Source organism: Molossus molossus, unplaced genomic scaffold, assembly GCF_014108415.1.
Source record: "Molossus molossus isolate mMolMol1 unplaced genomic scaffold, mMolMol1.p scaffold_m16_p_4, whole genome shotgun sequence".
NCBI lineage: Eukaryota > Metazoa > Chordata > Mammalia > Chiroptera > Molossidae > Molossus > Molossus molossus.
In genome coordinates this window covers 85852352-85877374 of record NW_023425377.1, presented here as the reverse complement: position 1 = coordinate 85877374, position 25023 = coordinate 85852352, and the positions used below count along the sequence as shown (strand labels likewise).

The 25023-nt window shown below is 52.0% G+C and overlaps 1 protein-coding gene across 1 annotated transcript in view; it reads left to right on the top strand.

Moving 5' to 3' along the window:
- Positions 1-25023, top strand: part of FAM167A (family with sequence similarity 167 member A) — a 39885-nt gene that overhangs the window by 2505 nt on the left and 12357 nt on the right. The window contains exons 2-3 of the mRNA XM_036240727.1: positions 3314-3410; positions 16108-16884. Coding sequence (XP_036096620.1) covers positions 16519-16884 — 366 coding nt within the window. The 5' untranslated portion in view covers positions 3314-3410; positions 16108-16518. The remainder of the gene's footprint in view (positions 1-3313; positions 3411-16107; positions 16885-25023) is intronic.

Here is a 25023-nt window from a genome sequence, read left to right as displayed (position 1 = left end):
TCAAAAATGCTCACCCATGAAAAACTCCTTAGAGAAGGGAGTGCAGAGAGCAGTGGCCCATCTCCCAGTGGGCACTGCCCATCAAGGAAGGGCTCTCCTCTCTAGAGGTGGAGGGGTAGTGAGATCTTCAGCACCTGGAGCCTCTTCACTCCTGGGTTCCTGCCCAACAGCCTTCATAGAGCCCCAGGAAGGCATGAAAGTTCAGCTTCTCCCAGGGTGCAGCCTGAGCCCCCATTTCTTCAAGGCAATTTATCCAGGATGGCTAGAAATTCTCCTTGATATTCTGATCCAAGTGTGGGAGCTGGTAAAGGGTCCCCTAAGACTTCCTCATAGGGCTTGTCCCATAATGGACCCAGACAGTGACCTCGGCTGTGGCCACAGTTTCAGTGTTTCTTGAAGACTGAGCAACATTTCCTCATTCCAGAAAACCAGCAATGCCTGTGAGTGTGACCCAGAGTGATCTGGGCACTTCAGCCTGGGAAGGCCAGCTGGGGAACTCTCAGGGGGGTGAGTACCCAGGAGGGTCTGGATCAGGATCCTGGACTGCAGGGCCCTGAGGCCCCAGTGCCCCTGACCACCATCAAGTGAAAAATGACACTACCTCCCTCTCCTGTGAGCATTTACATGTGCTATGCCCTGGAGACGCACCATACTGTGAACTGACCTGAGTCCATTTGGTCAGAACTCTCAGGTTTTGTTGTGTTTGGTGTTTGGTTTATTTGTTTGACAGCAGCCACTGAAAACTTTGAGGAAGTGAAGGCAGACCTCATTAGCAGGTCGAATAAAAGCAAGCCTACCACCAAACTCAGCTGCACATGCAGATACTTTCTGAGCGACTTTTTATTTGCAACGGGTCCAGCACCGTTCACATAGCATGTTCTGTGGGCTAGCTGCGGCCATCTGTGTCTCCAGACGCCCTGACCGCACCTCCGCTGAGGCCTTACTACATTCTTTCACCTGCTCCTACGAGAGTCAAGTGTGTCTCAAAATTCATTTGGCCAACCCACATATCCCGAATACCTCTGCTTTCACCAAGAAGAATGCATGTCTAACGTTTACTCTGCTAATTATCTCCCTGGTGTTGAGCTGGCGGAAAGACAGCCGGCTAAAGTGATTGCCATGGTCCCTGGAGTGGCGACTCCACATGAGGCTGCCAGCCAGGCATGGGGAGTCCTGGTGTGAATGCCCCCTTCTGGAATGTGGTTGCAACTAGCTCAGTGATACCTCAGAGGGTATCTCACCATGTCTGTGAAGGGTTTTTAGATCAACAACAGACATTCTCCCAGGGAAACAGAAGACAACAGCCCTGCCCTCAAGTAGCGTGGAGTCTGGTCGGGGTGGCAGACGAGAAAAGACAAGTGGTGCAGCCCAGGGTACCGGGCTGGCAGGAAGTTGATGTTCCTCATATTCTGGAGCACACAGATACCCCTGAGCTAACTTAGCTGGATCAGCAGCCATGCCCTCTTTTGATAGTCCCAGGAGAGGTCCCGCCACATGCTGTCCTGGGCGAGAGGTGACAGATTCACTGGAGGCCAAACTAAGAATTTGCATACACTCTTTCTCATTGGATCCTTCCGAGGCTTTGAGGTAGGTTCCACTATGATTCCCCATTTCATGGATGAGGAACCTGAGGACTACAAGGTTAAATCGATGACCCGAGGGCATAGAATTAGTAAGAGCTGGGCTATCAGCCCATCCAGTCCTGACCTGATCCCTAACCCGCTTTGTTAGGTGTGAACTCAGGGAGCTCGGAAGCCGAGTTAAGTTCAGCTCAAGTTGACGCAGTGTGGAGCGAGGTCACATGTCCTGTTTTCTGTTCAGCTTGTGCAGTGCCCAAGCCAATGGTCCTCTCCAAGCCCCAGGGTAGGGGCAGCACAGCACCTCGGGTGAGTTGCAGGCGGCACTGAACGTTGCTCCTCAGGCTGGAACCACCCTCAGCTGCCCATCCAGAGTCATTAGGACGGGCCCTGCCCACTTCCAGGGAAACTCCAAGGGCCCTTCCACCGCCTGGGAGGTCAGCACGTCCAGACAAATTATGAAAGCACAATGCCTTGCATCAGCAGGGAGCACACCATGACACTTCTTAGGAAGTCCTTGCGAAACCAGGGGGTTTGGAACCTGCTGTCCAAAGTAAGACAGAAAGCGGTTGTCAGAACAAATTCCACTTGAGCTGCAGCTTGTTGATTCTGCTCATTTGAAGCTGGAGCTAATTATCTCGTGGATTTGGACAGTCCTAAATCGGCCTTGTTTGGGGGGCTGAGACAAATGACAGTTCTGGAGACACTTTGGTGGGCCGCAGCCCGCGGAGGGGGAGGATGTACGTCCTCGGTGTCCTTAGCTGTGAATGGTTCCCTGAGTCCGTCTGCTGTGACATGTTCCCGTGCTGCTAGCCAGAATACCGGCTCAGACTGTGTTCTCCTTTGATCTCTGCAAATTGTTTTAAAGGTCACTCTGTGTCCACTTTCTGCCCCCTAATCCCTGCTGTCATGGCCTTGGGTCGGAAAGTTTCTGTGGTCACATGCAGCCTTCCTGGGCATCTCCGCCTGGTCAGGCGTTTTCATGGAGGAGAATCTCTGCTTCAGACCCTGCCTTTCCCATGGCTGATTCCACGCCTCCCCACTGGCCTCTCCGCTTCCCAGGCACCTTTCTCCCCGCCTGTCAGAGAGGAGCAGCCCTTTCCCAGGGCCTTGCAGCCTTGGAAAAGACCCGGTGGCGGCGCCTCTGGGCGGCCCAGCAGCCCCTCCCTGCAGCAGCCCTGCACTTTCTCCTCTCCTTTCAGTGAGGCGATAAATTCGAGTTGATCTATGGCTCCCAGGAGCCAGGGTCCACGCCCACCTACAGGGAAGCACAACTCTTCCTTGGTGATTTCCTCGGCAAATTCTTTCACCGGGCAAAACGATGGGAAAGGTCTCCATATTCCCAGTCTGTGGCAGAGGCCTGTGCGTCTGCTCTCAGCGGCCAGAAGCGGAGCCCATCAATTATTTAGCACAGACTGAGTACTCTGAATGTGCAAGGTCTTAACAAGAATTTTTATAGATTCTAGCCTCACGATATCTCAGGGAGACAGAGCAAGGGTCTGCCATATTCTAGACAACAGAAACTAACCTGGAATCAAGATCGATCCAAGCCAGCCAGCCCCACTAAGGGCGCTGTGTGACCCAGGCAAGTCTGGTGACTTCTCTGGTTTGCAGTTGTTCTGGGATATAACTCTCAGGAAAGTCTCTCCAGCCCAGGCCATCAAGTGTGGGGAGAAAAAAAAATTGTAAACTGCTGCGTGATTTCAAAATGTCTGTGATCACCCTTGTTATTGCAGGTGTGGAAACAGAAGCTTTGAATAAGCTGAGGTGCAACCGTTAGTACAGGACGTTGCAAACTGACCTGCACTGAGAGACACACCCGGGAGAACACAGGTAAGTCAGTGGTTCTGCTTCTGCACCCTGTGGGTGTGAGTCCGTAACATGTTGACAACCTCACCAGCTGCTGTGGTTGAGACTCTGTGCTTGGGGTACAAGGAAGTATAAAGGCCATCGCACCAAAACATTTCCGAGGGAGACAAGCAGGAGCCTGGGAGGGGAAGTGAGTTGCTATAGTAACTCAGGGTGGGACGGGGCCCTGGGGCTGACTCCAAGGCCAGAGGCTCTTTCCTCTCCTGCCCCTGGGTGGGCATCCAAAATGGTTGTCTCATTCCCATCTTTCAGCAGCAATGCTAAGACCCTGGGTGGGAGGTGGCTTGGAGCGGGAGAGTTAAGGGGAGTGAGAAGTATAGGTTTCTAGGGCTCCCTGCCCCCTCTGGGCCCTGGACTGGGCCCCCCACACTGGCAGCCTCAGATCTAGGCATCACAGCTGCCCCTAGGACTGGTCCTGAAGCACCATGCCCCCCAACAGAAACACAGTGAACAAATGCAATGACTTCTATCCCATGCCAGGCACTTTGCTAAAGTTCCAAGAAGTCACATAACTTGTCCAGAACAGTTTCACAGCTGGGCATAGCAGAACTTTGCTTGGGTCCGGGACTCCTTGATGCCAGGCCCCGCCCTCCCCGGAGAGCTCCAGTCCAGGAGAGAGACCTTCAGGCTCCAGCAGCTCCGCCCCCCAGTGTCAGCAGAAAGGGACTAGGTGCTGAATCTCATCCTCCTCACCTGCACCTGCACCTGCCCCGATCAATTTCACAGGGAAACAAAACAGTGCCATCAGAACATTTCAGTGCTAGCATTTGCTCCTGGGATTCCTAAAGACGCTGGGCTTTAAAACACCGAAATACTATAAAGCGTGTATTCCTGTTACTTTATTATGTATGGAGCCATTTGGGGACATGGTCACAATGGTAGAGTAGGGCTGAGATGGTGGCTTCTTCACCTGTGTGTGACCTGTAAAGTAGGGATACTACTCGTCCTATCTAGGGGTCATTTCAAGGATTCGACTAGACATTTGCACAGTGCTGGGCACTGGGTAATGATTTTCTCCCCTCTTCCTCTTGAGTCTAAGGTTTTCACTTGTTCTTGTATTCAGATAGAGGCACAATAATCATAAATATATTTATTTATTTTATTTATACAGAAAATATACATTAAAGTTGATCTGGTTTTATGAAGCCAGTAGCTGTGAGTAGTATGGGGAAGAACTGTTCTCTAGGGTCTCACAGTCTAGTGTAGGTAGGTCACTCAGGTCACCTTTGATGGCAAAGGACAGAAGTCCAGCTTAAATGAGCTCAAGCAAAGAGAGGATATTTTAGTGCATAGAATTGGAAGTTTAGGTCTTATGATACTGCTGGGTCCAATGGGTTGAAATATGTCAGCTTCCTCTTTCTCCTCCTCCTCCTCCTCCTTTTTCTTCTTATTCCTGAAGGTTTATTCCTTTGGGCTTTCTCCATGAGGCTGAGAAAGATGGACCCTGGAAACTTGAGGTTTAGATCCTCCCAGCTGAAAAGACAACCTGTTTCTATAAGTATCTATGTTTAAATCCCATGAAAATATCCAGTTGGCCTTGCTTTGCCAGGTGTACATCCAATGGACCTGTCACTCTTGCCAGAGTAAGACCTAAAAGGAATGTCTAAGTCTGGGTCACATGAGTGTTTCTGGGGGTAGGGGTGTTGGGCAGGGAGCCATAACTCATGGTCCTTCCAGACCACCTGAAATGATACAGGGGTGGTACCTACAGAAGGGATGCTGAACAATGATGTATCTGACCACCTAACAGGTACATCAGAAAGGTAACTAAGTCATACAATTCAAGAAGACGAGTGGTCAGTACCTATATGGGTGTAGAAAAAAAAAAGTGCTTAAAAAATGTGTTATGGGAGGAAGTGATCGCTTCCATTCCAAAAGAGCAAAGACTGTAGAATGAGGTGGTGAACTAGGCTCGAAGACCTAGTGAAATTCAAACATGAGATTATGGGGAGAAGATAAAACACAGAGTTGAGACCTGCTTCCCAAACAACATCTGCCTCCTAATTCAGACTCACTAGAAACATCTTCGCCTTGAAAGTCTTACCCATGAACCTGCAGGAAGTCTGCTGGGCAGAAAACCATCTGGAGGTGTGAGTTTGTTCACTGATTCACAGCATTGCAGTCTTCAGCACTTATTAAATATCCTGAGCCCTGTGCTCAGAACACAGAAGAGAAAGTGATGCCCTTCTCATTGAGGAACTGGACATCAGATCAAGGAGAAAAGACACTTTCACAAGTCAAGGTCATATAGGCCAGCCAGTGTGCCATGAGCATGATAGAAGCCAGTGCCAGAATTCAGACATAGTATGACCCGGAAGGCGGGGTGCTGTTGAGGGCTGAGGAGAGAAAGCAAGCCCTCAGTTGAGCTCTAAAACAGAGCTTTAGAATTGTTGAGGAATAGGGAGTTCCCAGATGGGCCAATGACAAACCGAGGGATGAAAGTTCTCATTCATTCATTCATTCATTCAATCACTCATTCACTCATTCAACAGGTTTACTGAGCACTGACTATGTGCCAGGCACTGTTCTGAGTGCTAGGATCACAGCAGTAAACACTAGAAAGTCACTGCCCTCAAGGAGTTTACATGCTAGTGGGTGAGACACGCAATAAACAAGCAATCAAGTCAACATATAACATTGTAGTTATAGGAGTGATAAGAGCAAAGGAAAATGAAGCAGGGACATCTCGATAGGATGGTCAGAGCTGGCCTCTATGTGGATGGAGCAGACGTGAGTGAGCTCGAGTGAAATCAGGGAGAAGTCAGGTGATGCAGCCAAGGCTTGAAGGCAGGAAATGTAGCCTCAGACTCTCTGTAGAAATGGCTGGATTCTCACAGTGGTTTGCTGCCGGGAGGATAGGAGGCATAATCCAAGCAGCAAATGAGTGGCTTCCAGGATGTTGAAAGTGGAGGGTTCTCCTGTGTGGTCAGCATGCAGCCCCTGTGGGCATGCTCTCCCCTCAGGTGGAGATCAAGGGTACATTTGAGAAAGATCCTACTGTCCCATGCACCTGTGATACCACCCCACTTCCCTTGCTAGCATCCCCACTGCACATCAGAACACACACACAACAATGTAACCCACCCCTGCCCCCTACCTATATACATGCACGTACAATGTCCCACTGTGTACGAATAATTGGTGCCAAGGGTCTGGTCTCTGGATGATGTCATTCCCCCATCTCAGGCACTCCCAGTTCCAGCTCTGACCAAGACATGGAATAAAGATGAGCCAGGATAGATGATCTGTGTAGAGCCAGACCAGCGGGTGTCTCCTCCTGCTTCGGTCACCATGGCAACCTCTGATGAGGAGAGAAAACACAATTTCTGGCAGCTCCTGGAAGCTCCCTGGCTCCCATGGGCAGCTCTATGGGGCACAGGCCTGCAACCCCCTAGCCTCTCAGCCCCAGTCATTAGCGTTCCTGCAAGTCTGCGGAACACAGACCAAGATTTCACAGCCCCCGTCAGCCACCGCCGAGGTCGGTCCTGAGACCTGGCCCTGAGCTTCCTCTTTGAGATGAGCATCAGGGTTTATGAGTAAACCCAGACTGAAAAGCCTGCCTTGTCACAGCTCCACATCTGAGTCCCAGACCTTCTGACTTCACATCCAGCTTGGGGAGGAAAGGGATTATCTGACTTAGAAAAGGATAGAAAAAGATTCAGGTGTCAGTGTGGCCTGAGCCACCCTGAATTTCTTCCAGTTTATAAAACGCATTCTAGTCCACCAAGCCCTCCCCCTCACTCTCGTGTGGCTCCACAGGGTGGATACTCCATCAACCCCATTTTCAAAAGAGGGGCCGAGACCCAGGCAGGTGAGGTAAGGTGACTCCCCAAGTCTCACAGCTCCCACTGGAGGTGGCTCTGGTCTCAGAATGCAGACCCGCAGCCTGGGGGTTGATTTCAGCCCCATCAACCTCTGATATGCTTTCAGTCATAGCCCGTGGGCCCTGCTTTGGTTTCAGGTAAGGGGGGGGCGGTGCATGCAGCTCTGCTGAGAGCTGGGAGGTGGGCCTGGCCTGGCTGAGATGGGAAGTCAGAGTGGGTGCTTCAGCTGCCTTTCCTGCAGCCCCCCCCACCCCAGCACACAGTGTTGGCTAAGGATGGGGAAGTTGCTGCCTGTCCTTAGACCACTCCTGAGCTCAGGGACTGACTCTTTCTAATGAGGGTTTTAGGCTTGGTGATACTCGCAACATACTCAACAGAGGTGCTGGCTTTCGGGCATGACCCCTCTGGCCTGTTTCAGGAGCATGAGAGCCCACAGGAGACAGTGAATGAGCAGGGGCGGCAGAAGGCTCAGCAGCGAACACAGAGCCAGAGGCACTATCCCCCAGGAACGGGCCCTGCTGCTGTTATTCTGCCTCCTCGGGGACATTTCTGCAATGAAGAATTGGCTACACTGTGCTTAAGGATCCTGCAGGATCTGAATTTCCTCAGCAAGGCAGGCCTGGCGGGGGGATGGGGTAACCTAAGGGTCCCTTCCTGCCTTCATCTCCCCATCATTGCCTGTTATCCACTGCTCTGCTGCTGGAAGCCAGGGCGGCCTGGACTGCAGGCAGGGCCTCCCACGCATGTGCGAAGCAGGCTCCTCTGGTGAGTGTGCTCAGTGTTCACCAAGTCCAAAGCCAGAGCGTGTCAGTTTATGCACAAGGACTCATGGGCAGCACTTCTGCCAGAAGAAAGAGTATAGTGTAAATTTACACACATGGGAATTGTCCTTACATCCTCCTCAAGCGTTGCCTGTAGCAGAATGTAGATTATGAAACATATCGACTATGAATGCAGATGGACTCTCAGTAAAAGCCTCTTTAAGAAGACAGTGGTCATCCACCCTTTGATTCTCACTGGAGGTGGCACCAGCCCCTCTCAGGGACACATGGAAACATGGGAAGGGGAGTTACACTGTTTTATGCCACTGCTTAGCCCTCAGTTGTACATTATGCCTCCCCAAGTGAATTGCATGTCCCCCCTCATTTCAGCCAGGGCTCTTGGTTGTAATAGAAATAACATTATTGTGAGGCGTTCACAGAACTGGCAAGAGGTAAAGACCCAAGGCAGAGAACAGGCAGAACCAGGGCCACTTGGAAAACAGAGGCTAGAGGCTCTGTAAATGAAATGATCCGTCTGAGACCAGCTCAGAGGGGTGCTAGGTTGTTACCCACACAACACCCCAGAACACTTCTGACACCAGATGTGTGAGTTTCCACACCAAACAATTCTCCACGTCTCTGCAGCCGCCAACTGGGAAGCCTCCAGTTGAACTCAGTTTGACACTGTCCACCTAACGCTAGTAGCGAATTCCGCCCCTAAGGGGTCAGTCCCACAGGCCCGGCCCCACTACACACACCAATCGCAAGCCCCCAGTTGTCACCTGTATTTCTGATTGGCTATAAATCAGGAATTGGCCACAACCACCTCCTCAGATTCAGTAGTTTTAAGAATGGCTCACACAACTCGGGGACATTTTCTTATATTCACCGGCCAGAGGAAGAGATACCCATATCGTACAAGGTGTGGAGAAGGGGTGCAGGGCTTTCATGTCCTCTCCAAGCATGCTGCCCTCCCAGCACCCCACATTTTCACTGACATGAAGCTCTCGGAACCCCTTCGGTTAGGGTTTTTGGAGGCCTCATTATATAAGCACGATTGATGAAGTCATTGGCCATTTATGGTTAACTCTACACCTAGCCCCTGTCCCCTCCCCAGACTTCGGGAGTGGGTTTTAAAGTCCCAGCTCTCTAAATCTCTGGTCACTGGCCCTGGACACAGGCCCATCCTGAGGGGTTTTCCAAGCACAAACCAGGTGGCTTTGAAAGGGCCTTCTCATGAGTAACTAAAGACTCTCCTTCCATTTTTATCAGTATGGAGCTGCAGGCAAAAAGCAGACATTATAATAAGAGGTAGTTCTATCGCTCTCATCACCTAGAAGGTTTAAAGGGTTTGAGAAGCTCTGTTTCAGGAACTGGGGATGGAGACCAAATATCTATTTCGTATTATAATACATTATCAGACCCTCCAACAGTCCTTTACTGGGGATGGCTTAACTAATTCCACCTGCCCTGCAGGTCACATCTGCCTCCAAGGCTGTCCCTCCATTCTGGCCTCACACAACAGATTCAGAGAACTGGGCATCTGATTGGCCAAGTTCAACCCACATGTTTGCACCTGGTTGCCAGGGCACACGGTGGCCAGGGAGGAGGGAGGACATGATCCCCTGGTTACAGGGCAGAGGTGCCCAGCCTGTCTGCTGTCCTGCACAAAATGGGGAGCTCCCTAAAAACAGTAAACAGCAAACAAACAAAACGCAAATATCCACTGTGTCATTCTACATTTTTTGTCCAACACATGCTTATGTGGTTGCAAATGTCAGAAATCCAGTCAAAGAAGCTTAAGCAGCCGAGACTATATAAGCTATATAATCAAGGGCAGGTGGGATGTCTTCGCACAGGGTCCGACTGAGGGCCTCTAACTGTCTCACCGGCTTGGCTTTGCTGGTCAGTGGACCGTCTGCCTGTGATGAGGGAGATGGAGGGCCAGCAGACCCAGGCCAGCATGGAACAGCCGGCTTCTGGATGGTTCTGGCTCAGAAACCCAGGAGGGTTCTGACAGGCCCAGCTCAAGCCATGTGCCCACTCTGAGGCAACAGAGGGGATGTCGGCCCCCAGGAAGCACATGGAGGGGCTCCCCACAGGAAAAATCATGTTCCTTCTAGAGGAGGGAAGGGATGCTGAGTGGAAATTGCCTCGCGGTGCTAGACAGAGGAGGGCCCCCAGCTGTACCTGTGGTGCTGAGCCCCCTCTCTGTGTGCCAGCTCCTAGTCCTGGCACCTGATGCAGGGGGAGGCCTCTCCTGACATTCTGGGGCCTGACAGCCTGTGTGTAGGCCTCTGAGGGCAAGGCAGGTCTTATGAGGACAGGTGGTGAAGGAGCCGTAACAGGAAGTCCAGGTCCACTCTGCTCCTCGGAACCTGTCCAGACTGGCTCAAACTAGAGCAAGTACAGGCTACAGAGAGTGAGAGAGAGTGTGTGTGTGGGGGGGGGGGAGGGGCAGCGGGGAATCTGTTCTATTTACTCATTTAGCCCATGAACATTTCAAGAGAATAGCATAGCACTATGTGTTGAAGGTCCCAGGACACAAAGCCTGGTTCTCACCCTCATGAAGCTCAGTCTGGGTAGAAGACACCATCAAAAAGGTCCCTGGTAGAAGTGCTACGGCTTGAGAGGGCCAGTAAGCCTAGTGGTTACAAGCCAGGCTGGAGCCAGGCGGGAGGGGTTCAAATCCGATCTTTACCACTTAGCTCTGTGACCTTGGGCAAGGTACCCACTCACTCTGTCCCTCAGTCTCCTCATCGGTGCAACGGAGGCAATCTGTGCTTGCCTCAGAGGGTTGTGTGGATTAAATGTGTCAGTGCATGCAAAGCTCTTAGAACAATGCCTGGCCTGGTACGCACAGAGTAAGCATTAGCTAATATTGTGGTGACGTAATTGTTTCTCCGATGTGCTCTCCATGCACACACAGCTCGGGCAAGTTAAGGAAGGCCTCCTGAAGGAGAAAATTCCTGAGAGTTAGGGCGTGGAGGCGAGGGAAGGGCGTTGCAGGCTGAGGGAACAGCTTGTGCAAAGTCACGAGGCATGAGAGCATGGGAGTCAGTGGGACAGGAGTGGGGGACAGATGGTTTGTTATGGAGAAGAAACGAAATGCTCCCAGTGAAGAACCTAAGTCTGGAAGGAGCAGGCACAAGCCTGTAGAACCAGAGGGAGGGTGGCTTTTGAAAGTTTCTCAGGAGAACGTAGGGCGAGAGGAACTGAGCGAGTGAGTGATGCCAGGCCTTTGAGAGAGAAAGAGAGACAGAGACAGAGAGAGACGGATATGGGTCAGCAGCCCCTGCACCATTCCCTGACCTCAGAGCCCATCTAGGAAGTGGGTTTGGAAGTTGTCCAAGTGAACATATTAGATCATCCTGTGGTGAGGTGTTGGCTGAATGGCTGAGCTGCACCCACATGACTCCTCCAGCAGCCAGAGAAATTAGCTCATGGTTGGCACGGCCCCCTTCCCTCCCGCAGCCTCTGTGGTCCATAGTCCAGAGTGAGCCAGGCACAGAAAGTCAAGACCCTGCTGCAAAAAGGCCAATATTCCGCGGGGCTGGTCCCTTGCGGGGGGTTGGGTGGGGGTGGGGTGGGGTGGAGAACTGCCTAGTGGGCTCACCTGGCCCTGGTGGGATTATAGTCTGACCTTGTTTTACTGGTTGTCCCAGGTCCCAGGTCTGGCTTTCCTCCTCGGACTCTCCGTCTTTGCTCAGAGTGAGAGAAAGTGGGCCCCCCGGAGTAGGAAGGACTTAGGTTGGATGTAAAGAAAGCTTGCCTGCCCAGGTTTTAGAGGGCTCCTCCTCCCCGAGCCTGCACCCTGGAAGTTTCTGCTTTGTCCAGATGAAGGGAAAGCCCCTACTGCCCTCAGCTCAGGGAGCTGCCCAGTGCTTGCCGCTGTAGCCTGCACCGGCTGGCACCTCTCCACCAGCTCAGACTGGGTCCAACTCAGTCATACCTGGACTGGCCTGCATGGGTGACATTCTAGCTGGAGGGGAGGGAAGAGGCTCCATGGGGCTCTTAGGCACTGGGACATCCAGAGAGGCAGTGTTCCCTGGAACACTGTTCAGTGACCAGGAGGGCAGAGGCTGTTTCAGTAAATGCTGGTCACCTGGGAGTGCTGGGGGCAAGAGGAGGCAGTCTAGGACCCGGTCCCTGAAGGCTGTATGGACCACACCTCCTAAAGTGGTGGGTCCCTGACTCCATCACACATGCCTGGACGATGACAATGATCCTCAGGTGGGTACCGCTCCTTACAGTTTGCGGAGCGCTTTCACACACGAGTCCAGCTGACTCTCACAGCCTCCGTTTGAGGCAGATGGGTTGGGGGCGGGGCCACCAGTGCACAGATGAGGAAACTGAGGCCAAGAGCAGAGGCCTGGTTCCAGGTTCTCGGCTCATTGGTAGCAGATCTGGAGCCAGAACCAAGGCATTCGGCCCCGGCCCTTGCTCTCGCCTTGTGGCTAACAGTCAAACCTGGGTCACCCAGGGCCCGAACCATCAGCAGGGCTGTTTAAAACGTGAGTAGAGCTCGGCCGGTGTGGCTCAGTGGTTGAGCATCGACCTGTGCACTAAGAGGTCGCCAGTTCCATTCCCGGTCAAGGCACATGCCCAGGTTGTGGGCCTGATCCCCAGTGGGGGGCATGCAGGAGGCGGCCAATCAATGTTCTCTCTCATGGATGTTTCTATTTCTCTCTCCCTCTCCCTTCCTCTCTCTCTAAAATCAATAAAGAAAAAAAAAATAAAAAAAATAAAACATGAGCAGGGAGAGAAGGGAGTGGGGTTTATTGGGGTGATTTTCTAAGCTTTGCTTTTTTTCTCTTTCCTATGGCAGACCTTCTAGTGAGGCATGATGAAAATGCAATTGAGTCCTGAAAATCTGGGGGGAGGTGGGTTCCCCCGACTCTATTTCCGTTGGCTTTCAAGGAAGGATGGAAGGGGCAGAGATGAGCTCAGGCCACCCAGCAGGTCAGGGACCAACAGGACGACTGCTCAGCGCAGCCCGAGGGGGCATCTGGTGACATGACTGATGCACCCGGATAGGTCTTATCGTCCTCAGAATAATACTTTAAAAATTAAATTTATTGGGGTGACATTGGTTAATAAAATTATATAGGTTAAGAATAATACTTTTTAAAGTGTGACTTTAAAGGTATACTTTTAAAAACTATACCATGCACCACATTAAGGGCTGGCTATTAGCTACTTTACCCTCACAATGCCCTATGAAGCCCACGGGGTCACCCCACGGTCCGCTTCATGAGCGAGGGACCCAGGCAGCCCCACGGGCCCTGCACCTGGATTAACAGTCTGCTGTTGCCATCTTAAAATTCTTAGTTCACTTTAACAAGGAGCCTTGCATTCTCATTTTGCACCACGCCGGGCAAGTTATATAGCCGGTCCTGGTGACCCCACTTCTCAGAAGAGGACGCAGAAATGGAGTGGTCATGATGTGACATGTCCACAATGAGAGAACTGGGTGCCCTGGGGTCTGACCCAAAGGCCTACACCCTCTGGAGTAGAAAGGTTGACCAGAGTCTGAGGGTTCTGTGCTTAATTCCCGTTGCTGCCACCTGCCTGTGGCCATGGGCGGGGCTTTCACCCCTCCTGGCCTTGATTTTCTCATCTGTGAAATGGGGTGATCCCTCCTGCTGCTCAGGGCTCCTGGGAGGAGCATGATGGCACAGGGTTGCTTTCACACACTCCCTAAAACTCAGTGGATTGAAGGGTCATTGTTAGCTGACTCACAGCCCCCTGGTGCCTCCAAGTCGCCCTGACCCTGTCTTCTCAGGCCTTCTCCGACTTGACGTAGAGACCACCAATTAAACTAACCCCCCTTCCCAAGGAGGCAGCCCCCTAAAGTCATCCAGGCATAACTGTCGCCCACCCCAAAGGGAAGGCCCTTCCCTAACAGGCTCTCCCTCTGGCTGTAGATGACCCTGCCCTCCTTGGTGGGTGTGCAGCGGGGAGATAGGGCCTGTGAGCCTTCCCATCAGCTTCATCTGCTCACAGTTGTCTGCAATTAGATCCTCTCCAAAAAGCTTCGCTGGAAATAACCAGAGCTCCCTTGTCAGTGGGAAGAAGCCCTATAGGGTAAACGTCCTAAGGCAAACTCAAAACAAATTCTGGCACCTCGACAAAGGGAGCCGGCGCCTGGGAGGGGCCCCACAAAGCGGCTAATAAGTCTTCAGATTAGGAGAGATTCCAAAGACGCCTGTGTATCCGTGAGACTGCAAAGAAAGACGCTCATGAGAACACCCCTTCGCAGAGCATGCTAAGCCCACTGAGTGCGCCATCCAACCGTAGTTCTGCCAATGCCCCAAACCTAGGAGGTTGGTACTATGGCCCCGTTTTACAGGTGAGGAAACTGAGGCTCAGCTAGCCTGACAGCACCTACAGCTAACACAATCTGATTTCACATGTAGTGTTTCTATCTCAAGCCCAGTGGTTCTCAACCCCAAGCTCACTCAGACCCCGTGGAGAGTTTTAAAAATGCGCTGACCCCGGAGTGCCGGAGTGCCCTCCCTAGATTAACTGAATTTCAGCTCCCAGGAGTGCGGCCTGGCAATCCAAGGTTGTGGAAATTCCTCAGGGAATTCCTACCTGCATGGCTGGAGGTGAGGCGGAGGTTTCTGTGCTATCACTTGGGGTGGAATACTCCTCATTCCTCAGCGATGCTTCAAAGCAGGGGCATCAGAGCAGGGGGAAAGGCAGCGAGCCTTGCCCTGGCCAGATTGCACTGCAGGTGGGAACTGCAGCAACGCCTGGGGCAGACAGCAAGCTCTGCTCTTATTGAGCATCTCCATGCCCCAGTCGGAGAGAAACTGCACATCCTCCCTGGGTGGCCCAGCCTGAGTTTTGGTTTTGCCCCCCAGTCCCCAATTCTGCCGCCTCCTATTCCTGCCCACCATCACCTGACGCCCAGTCCCCGTCACCCCAGACAAGCAATCACAACTCTGGGTTCCAGTTTTTCTCCCTGCAGAGACCTTTTTAGGCACACACAAGTCGACAAAAATCACTCTGCCTCCCCCTCCTTTTCCACCCCAAGGGTGGCATCCTCTCCAGTCTGCGAACGTCTCATTTTTTCACGTAAGCTTTATCTTGGACACTGTTCCACATCACTTTACTCTTTTTCACAGCTTGCTCTCAGCATGGATTTTTAAAACACCCTGAAAGCCAAGGACTTCTCTCTATCGTCCAAGTCAAACGTTCCTGCTCTGATGTACCCTGTGGGTGCAGGGACAAGGAGGCTGGGGGGCCAGGGCAAAATTTTAACTCCAAGTTACTCTCTACTCTGTGCCCTGACATTACGGGGCAAGCACCTTGGCTCAACCTTCTCCTTGGCCAAATCAGGGGAGCGAGCAGGAGCCCTTGCCCAGGAGGCATTGCTGTGTGGGCATGAATGTGATAACCATCTTTCTGGAATGGTGAGTCACTTGGTTTACCAATCAACCTTGAATACATTGGCTTTTCCTTCCTCAGCTGCAGGTTTAGTTGCTTCCTCCTCTGAAGAGGTGAGGTAAGGTGTTGTTCTTGGAGGAAGAAGCTGAGGGTGTGCTGCAAGACAGGCCTTGGAGAGCTGGTGCCCAAAGACAGGTGCTGTGGTGGGCGGGGAGGGGTGGGGTCACTGGTTCCTGGACCCAGCGGGACACCTGCTTCTGCATGGGGCCCTCAGGCAGTGGTCACTCAGAGAGACCTGAGTCCTCAGAATCAAACCACCTGGTCTTGTTCCGGCTAATTGCTGGGAACTCGCTGGTGAGTCACTTAACATCTCAGAAACTCAGGTATCTTACATGTAAAATGGGGCCAAAAGCAGGTAATTATAGACTTGCAGTGAGGATTATAAGATAATAGAGGTGGAATCATTTCATAAATCGTGAAACACTGTACAATGTATTGATTTATTATTAACTTCTCTGCACCAAGTTAAGGCATTGCAATCACCTCACTTCTAGTCCTTAAGTAACAGTTAGCAGGCTAGTCACTGAACCTCTCTGAGCCTCAGTGTGCTCTCCCGGGAGCTCAGGAGCATGCAGGCCTTGTTCACATCCTTCACTGACATTGTTTGCATCCTTCCTGCAGGGCCTGTGGTGGCCAGCAGCTTCTCACCACCTGCCCTTCCCCTTGAGGAGGGAGCTGCGTCCCCGCCCATCTCTGATCTGCCTGCATCTCCAGGACTCATAGATCTTCTTGGCAAAGCTGCCCCAAAGATTCCTGCTAACGCTTGTCTGTTCCTGCCTTGTGTGAAGCATGGCGCCCACAGGACTCCAGAAAGAAGCTTAAACCCAAAGCTCTGCAGCTGCTCCGGTGGGCACTCTGCGCCTCGGCCCTGGTCCCTCGGCCCTGGGAGCTGCTCAGATCCCAGCAATGCCCTCGGGAGCCTTGGCCCCAGCTGGGTGAGACCATTCCAGAGCGGCTCCAACCTTACCACCCGCCAGGACTCCCTCATCACTCCGCCACCTCCCATGTCTGACTGCCCCAGCAGGCTCTAGAATGTCTGTGCCCCAGATCCAAGTGGAAGAAGCAGTGGTGGGGGAAGATGGGCTGGCAGGAGCCACCCCACCTCCTGACGACCACCTGAGGAGCCTGAAGGCCCTGACTGAGAAACTGAGGCTGGAGACCCGCAGGCCCTCCTACCTGGAATGGCAGGCAAGGCTGGAGGAGCAAGCATGGCCCTTCCCGAGGCCAGCGGCTGAGCAGGGGCAGTGTGGGGAGGAAGAGCCCTCCCCGCCGAGAGAGACCAGGCAGCATCCTCCGCCTAGTGAAGGTGCCAGCCAGGATGAGGCGACCCAGCCCACTGGCAAGCTGGAAGGCTTTGAGAACATCGACGAAGCGATAGCCTGGCTCAGGAAGGAACTGGTAAGTGGCTGCCCCTCCAAGGATCCCCAGAAATGCCATTCTCTGTTTGTCTCTGTGTGTGTGTGTCTCTCTCTGTTTCTGTCCCCATCTCTCCCTCTCCCAATTGCACATCTATCATCTTCCTATTACATCAGGGGTAGACTTTATTGCTATGTGGTTCCATGACATCCATGCAGCAATAAGCCCCTAATCTCAGGTACTTAGGAAGCAAGTGTTGCCTATAAGAACCTGAGCCCATGAAGTTGTCCCCAACCTTCCCCAGTGCCACTCGCAACGTCAGGGTCTCACCCTCTGGTCCCTGCACGGCTCGGAGGGCTCCTGGAGTATGACAGCCCCTCCTTCTCTCTGAAGCCCTGCCATCCAGCCAAGCTGCCGCCTGGCTCCAGCGACCGTCCATCCAGCAAGCAGAGTGTGCTGTGCTGGACAGTGGGGTGAGCTCCGGGCAGAGCGTCAGGGCACGAGCTGTGGGGGCACTGCTGTAAGTAGCTCAGGCTCAGCCCAGCAGTGGTCTGTCGGAACCGAGCGGTGTGCAGGGAGCCGCACGGAGGGCAGCGTGGCTGACCAGGCCTGGGGTGGAAGCTTCGGGCCGGGCCCCAGAGGCTGAGTAGGAATCTGCCCAGAAGTCAGGGCGGGGAGCGCATCCAGGTGAAATGAGTGTAAGCAAGAGGCATGGCTTTGGGAGCTGGGGCCATCCGTTTGAACTTTTTCTGCCCACGGGCACAGTAGGCTCCCGTCAGTGGCATCTCACGTGAGGGGGGGCGGCATGCAGGCTGTGTGCCCTTTGCCCAGGGAGAAGCTCTGATCCCAGGCCTCGGCCTCTCAGCAGAGCCAGGCATGAAGCTAACTCTCCCCATGCTCTCAACGCCTGCCTTCCACCCATCACCTGCGGCCCAGGTCACTTCTGCCCGGGCAGGCCCCTCTAACCACAGCTGAGCCAGTCACCAAGGGCCAGCTGACTCCACAGTCACTAGTAACTTCTGAGTCAGCTGGGTAGGCAGAGCCTGTTTGGTTCGTTCTGCACACTAAAAAATACCTCCTCACTGGGGCCTGAAATTCCCCATGAGTTGAAATAAATAATTGAGGCTGGGGGTGTTCAGGGACCCAGGCATCTGATTAATTGGACATCCTGATGTTGAGACTGCATCTTAAAACGCACCTTTCCACTGTGTCTGTCTTTAGTAAGCGGGGTGTAAGTTGGTTTGCATAAAAGACATGGCACCTGTGGATTCTCCACGTGTCACAGATGCTCCATCACCCCTGGGTGCTCAGGGGAGTGTAAGAGGGGAGGAGGGAGGCACGTGAGGTGGTCAGGGCAGACTCTGGAAGCTGCCCTTTAAATTCCTGAAGCTGAACTGCTTTCATTTGTTTTCATAAAGAGGAACAAATAATATTTCCATTAATCAAGGATTCAATTTGTTGGTTTAGGGTTCACTTGGGATTTTATTGCTTCTGGGAGCAGAGGCTTTTACTTTCTAAGTGAGCATTCCCCATCGGCCTCCCTTTGGGGTGCAGATCCGAGAAGGAATTTCCTGTGAACTGGTAGGGAGTTCACTAGTGCTTGTCCCCATCCTGTATGACAGAGGTGCCTCTCAACTCAGGCTGCACCTTAGAATCGCCACGGAAACCTGGAAACCTCCCGAATCCTAGACCATACCCCAGACCAATCAGATGAACATTTAGGGAGTGAGTACCAGGCATTCGTGGGTTTTAAAGTTCCCAGGTTCCTCAAAAGTACAAGTAGTTGGTGAACCATTGGCACAGACCTACAGACACGCTCACTTTTTTTGCCAAGCCATCGCAACCAAGCAGAACACGTGCCTGGCCAGAGTATGCTGGCTGAGAGAAGGAAGGTGAGCCAGGTCAAGGGCAACCATGGGCAATGGATAGAGGAATACTCCATAGGTGGAGAGAGAAGCAGTAAGTGTCAGGAATAAGTTGGCTGCCAAAGCCTTTCTTAAATAAGTACAGGGAATAGCATTATTATTACTGATGCTTTATATTTGCATGATATTCCCACCCTCCCTCTACTTCTCTGTGCAACCAGGGGAGGTTAATAAAAGTAATGATAATAAGCCTGAGATTTGTCACTGTGTACTGGACGCATCACTTGCATTACTTACCTCTTTTGATTGTCACATCACCTTCCTGTTACCCCCATTTTACTGAAGAGGAAACTGAGGCTCAGGGAGGAATGTAGCAATAAGTGAGAGAGTAGAAATGTGGACAGTGGCCCATCTGGTTGGATCGTATGTGCTCTTCTTAGCCACCATACTACGTAGTGCATTTGACTCGACTCTGCTGCATGATTCCTAAAAATGCAAATTCGCAAAGATGTCAGTGGTCAACAGAGTGCGTGGGGGTGGGGACAGAGGGAGAAATGAGATTGAATGAGGGAATCCCAGCCCTCACTCCATTATCTCCGTGATTCTTACAATAGACCTGTGCGAATGCAGTTATTGTCTCCATCTTACAGATGAGTAAACCAAGGCGCACAGAAGTCAGATGAGCTGCCTGGAATGATATGACTCGGAAGCAGCAAAGTCAGAGCTTGACCTCAGCCTTTTCCACTGGGAGTAGAGAGCGCTGGGCAGAGAGGCAGATGAGGTTGGAGAGGTGACCTCCCTGCAGAGGGGCTCGGGTGAGCTCCAATGTGCATACAGATCCCAGGGTCTCTCATTGAAAAGAAGATTCTGATCCTAAAGATCTGGCTCACGGATCACACTTTGAGAATAAGGACTGATAGGCAGGCAAGACAGACCAGGAGACTAGACCTCAGAGGAAGCCCCAAGGATCCCCAAGCCTGCACCCTGTTCCTGCTGTAACTGCCCTTTTGGCTTGGGGCTCGGCCGGTGGCTGGAACCACTCACAGCATCCCGCACAGAAGGTCCAAGAACCAAATTTGCTCAGAAGAGGGGATGTCTGAGGTCAGAAGCAGCCCAAACACAGACTGGCAGGCAGGACAACTCAACTGTGCACAATTCTGCCCTTCTAGGAGATTAAACAGTTACAAGGCAACTTGTAAAATGCTTTGACCGAATTAAAAAAGAGAGTTCAACATTTGAATAACAAACCCACTCTCCTGTTTTCAAAACTCAGTCAAAACATTACACTTCTTGTCATCGTTTTTCTAATTCATCATCTGTTAACTCATTCAAGGTATCACTTAACATTCGCCAATTTTTTTTAACCCAATGTAAGTGGTTTCAAATAACTTTGGTTATGTTTTAAACCCAGAATCAAGTTTTCTACCTGGGCAGGCTCAGGTGCAAAGTTGTCTTTTCTCGTGACGGGGTGAGAAAACAGATCAGAAATCTGTAATTTAGTCCCTTGTGTGGCTGTTTTCCCTACTCAAAGCCAAACACCCAACATGACTGGAGTTTGGGCTCAGTGTGGGTTTGTGCCCAGTGGTCCCCTGACTGTGGTGCGGTGGTCCCAGGAGCAGTTACCGCAGCCGGCAAGGCATTTGTTCAGTGACGACCCTTCCAGAGGCAGGTGGTGGTGGGCCCGAGAGATCTGCTGGTCCACCCCCTGCCTCCTACCAGTCCAGCTCAAAGACACCCAGTGACTGCCTGGTTTTTGGCTTATTTCCAGTGCATTAAAGGATCCCATCAGCTCCTTTCAGGGTCCACTCTCCCTCTCAGTTTCCATCGAAGAAGAGGCCAGTCATTTTGACCACCCCAGGGACTTGCAAGTAGAGTGGGGTTTTTTCAGGTCCATGTGTCAGGTGATACAAGGAAGGTGTTGCTCATCAACGTGTAGCTGTTAGCATTACCCTTCCAGCTATGAAGACTTTCAGGATATTCAGACAGGGTGGCTGCCTCTGCCCTAGGTTGGCTTTGGGCCACTTGGCTCCTCCAGGCTGACACCCAGCTTTGCTGTTGATGGGAGACTGACTCAGAACCCAGTTACATGGCCACTGTGCAAGTCTGATATTTCCAGCCTGCTCACCTCGCCAAAGGTCGCAGCCTCCAGCCTCCACCTTTGGGGCGGTCTGGCTAGGTGGTCAGGTGGCCTGGGCTGGGGTGGGGGCAGTGTTTCAGGAAAGGGTGAGCTAGAGAGGGCAGGACCCTGAAGCCGTGGGACTGACCCTCTGGCCGAATTCAGACATGTCCCTGATCCCCGAGCTAGCAGCCCGAGGGGAAGAGGAAAGCAGTCCCTGCCCTCGTCTTCTCTCTTGAATCCCGTTGCCATGTTCCCTTTGCCAACCTGGAAGGCAAAGGAAAGGGGGAACTCTTCTGCGTGGCCCGCGTGATGCCGCAGCTCAAAAGAAAACATTCCAGCTTCCTCCAGGGTTGTCTTTGTAGCAAGAATCCCTGGGCGTCGGCAGATGGCTCTCTTTTAGCTTCCTGCAGGTGGATCTCCGCAGACAGAGCCCTCAAAGAGTTTGTGGTTGTTAGAGGAAGGGGGAAGAACCCTGACCTGTTCATCATTCTAGGGCCTGCTGTGGCAGGAGGCTGCAGCCCTGGACTCACCTGGCCCCTCTGGTGGCAGCGTGAGCTCACCCTCTCCTGGTTAACCCTTTCCTACCTGTGCTTGGCAAGCAGATGACTGGAGTGTCCAAGCCCAGCCCTCTGAGGCCAGTCTTAGCCATTGCTGCTGAATGATACGGCTGAATGACAGTTCAAACTCACCGAGCATCTCCTGATAGGGGCAGAGGTGAGAAATGTGAAGATGGCCATGTGAACACCTTCCATCTAAGGAGCACTTTATGGTCCCAAAGGCACTTATACATACAGTTTTCTGTGCGTGGCTTGGAGGTATTTGCTATTCCCATTCTACAGATGGGAAGGGTCAGCATCAGAAAGATGATGAGCCTGAGGGTCACTGAAGCTGACTTGCCCACGGTCCTATGCAAGGATTTGCCCATGGTCCTATGCAAGGATGTGGCTAAACCCAGACATGGACCGGCACGTCCTGGCTCTGGATGCAGATATTTTCCCTTTGTACGAGGCATAGTACTCACATGTGATGTTCAAGTCAGTGGGGCCATGATTTTTTTCAAAAGTCCACATTTAAAACCCTGCAGTTTCAGAATGAGACACATGTAAAGGGTTACAGAAAGCTATTAGCAATGTCTCATAACAGCCCTTTACAGAGACGGGGCAGCTACGCCCGTTCCATGAGGAGAGTAACTTGGTCAGAGCCACCGGGTGCTGGCTGAGCGGGTTCATCCAGAGAGTTGCTCGTCCAGGTGGCCCTTTGCTCCAGGCGAAGTCTTCTCAGTCTGGCTGGTCCACACCAGCAGCTGCCGGAGGAGAACTCTGTTCTCTTCATCTGGCCAGAGGTGGGCCCTGTAGTGGTTACTACAGAATGTATAACGAAGGCGTCAAATTTATACACAGATAGGCCACAACAGCACTGATCTTTAATTTCTGGGTGCTAATATCATTCTTTGGACTTCTCTGTAGCTTTTAAAATTTCTAAAATGGAAATATATATAATTAGGGAGGAAAAAAAATAAAAATAAAAGACAAAAGAAAGATAAGAACCAAACTCCTCTCTCTCTTGCCAGTGTAATTGGTACACATTCTTCATCTTGTGGTCTGCATATAAAAAAAAAAAAAAAAAAAAAAAAAGAGGCATAGAGTCTCCTAGAATAAGGTAAGAAAGGTGAGGCCTGGGATCCCCAGAAACTCCCCACTCTGCGTGAAAGCCAGTGAGTGGGGACTGAGGACCAGTGAGATGTAGTGGACTAGGAATCAGGAGGTCTCACCTCCTTTCCTTTTCTTGCTGTCTTGTAGTGCAAAGGAGAGGGGAGAGGGAAGGAGCAGAGGCCTGATGGTTGTATCCAACCTGCATAACAGCACGAGGCAGTTCTGGGCAGTACGAGGCAGTCAGGGACAATTGATTCAGTCCTGGGCTGTAAGAGACAGTTAGGGACCATTGATTCAGTCCTAGGCTGTAAAAGACAGTCAGGGACCATTGATTCAGTCCTAGGCTGTAAAAGACAGTCAGGGACCTTCAATTCAGTCCTGGGCAGTAAGAGACAGTCAGGGACCATTGATTCAGTCCTGGGCAGTAAGAGACAGTCAGGGACCTTCAATTCAGTCCTGGGAAGTAAGAGACAGTCAGGGACCTTCAATTCAGTCCTGGGCAGTAAGAGACAATCAGGGACCATTGATTCAGTCCTGGGCAGTAAGAGACAGTCAGGGACCTTCAACTCAGTCCTGGGCAGTAAGAGACAATCAGGGACCATTGATTCAGTCCTGGGCAGTAAGAGACAGTCAGGGACCTTCAATTCAGTCCTGGGAAGTAAGAGACAGTCAGGGACCTTCAATTCAGTCCTGGGCTGTAAGAGACAGTCAGGGACCTTCAATTCAGTCCTGGGCTGTAAGAAGCAGTCAGGGACCTTCAACTCAGTCCTGGGCTGTAAGAGACAGTCAGGGACCATTGATTCAGTCTGGGGCTGTCAGAGACAGTCAGGGACCTTCAATTCAGTCCTGGCCTGTAAGAGACAGTGAGGGACCATTGATTCAGTCTTGGGCTGTAAGAGGCAGTCAGGGACCTTCGATTCAGTCCTGGGCAGTAAGAGGCAGTCAGGGACCATTGATTCAGTCCTCTGTCTGTTCAATGCAACCCATGTTCACTGGTGCTGGGCTTAGGTGCTGGTGCAGGTGGAGGCCCAGGTGAATGTCTTTATGGGGTTTCCCTTTTGTGGAAGAGACAGCAAGTAAACACAGTGATGTAGTGTGATAAAAGCTATACTAGAGGTACAATAAATACAGTTCCAAAATGCATGGGGGATTTGAGTTCCATGCTGAATGGCCGCCATGTACTAGGCACTGTGAACAATGAAATTAGCCAAGGGGAAATACACAAACCCCCAACTTCCTCACCAACCAAATCCACACCTTTGAGCATAACTGACATTAAGCTTCTCCGTATTTCTCCTATAATAAACCCAATTCCTCCAATGGCCACCCTCTGGGTTTAATAACTATACAACAGTGTCTAGTGGGTAGTGGGGATGAGGCTCCAGGTTTGTTAAAGATACAGCGCCCTCCCCAACTCTCTGTGGAAACTCTGGATGGGTGTCAGGAGTTGAACAAGTGCCCATGGGTGATTCTCAGGCTATTGGCCCATTAACGGGTCACAGGCAGAGTGGGAAAAGCATAAAATTTCTAACAAGATGAGACTTCCAATCGAGTTCTGCCACACCTTAGCTGTGTGACTTTAGGAAGACTAACTAGCCTAGTCCTGAGTTTTGTCATTGTAAAATGGGAATAATCAATACCTAGCTGGCAGGGTGTCATGAAGGGACAATGAGGAAGGCAGGGGGAGGAGACTGAGCACCTGCTGAGTTCCTGGAACAGTCAGGTACTAGGTTAATACTTATTTACACATCACATCATTGAATAGGCACTATTACTATTCCCATTATACAGAAGAGAAAACTGAGGTAAGTAACTTGCCCGAGATCAACCAGCAGAGCAGGGATTTGAACCCAGGTCTGCCTGACCTCAGAACCCCTGCTTGGAACAGCTGCCACGCAGCCAGTTGCTCCTGTGATCAAATGAGTGAGAATGTACTTTGTATTTCATAAAGTTTTGTGCTCAGTCAACACATTCTCTCAATTCCTGGAACTTTGGGCTGTTACTCTCCAAAGTTGACTCGATGTTGCCCCCTTTCCAAGAACACCCGTCTCTCTCCGAGAAGGGTCCGGGGCAGATAGGTTCAGAAGGGACTGTCAACAGGGCAAGCCTGAGGCATGCCCCTTGGCCGGGCAATTCCTTTCTGTGGGATGGATTATTCTACAAGCTTCTGCACCCACTCCCTCCCCCCAGGCTGCTGCCAGGGTCTGAAACACCAGGCCCTGCCCAGTGGTTGTAGTCCAGTCCCTGGGTGCAGGCCTGAACCAGTCACGGCAGTGACAAAAGCCAGGGAAGTCACACGCAGGCTCACGGAAGGCCGCTAAGCCCTCGGCAGCATGGAGCGGTGTCCAAGGCTGTGCCGGGCCCGGCACTCAGGAGCCACAGCTCTCGGCCCTCCACCCAGGTCGTGTCTGCAAGGCTGCTCAGCAGCCAGGGGGAAGGCAGGTCCTGGGCAGGTCGAGAAGCTTATCTTTCTCCCCTCCAGCTCCCACCCAGGGCAGGCACCCCACCAGTGCCTGCGATTCGAGAGGACCAAACCTCCTCTTTC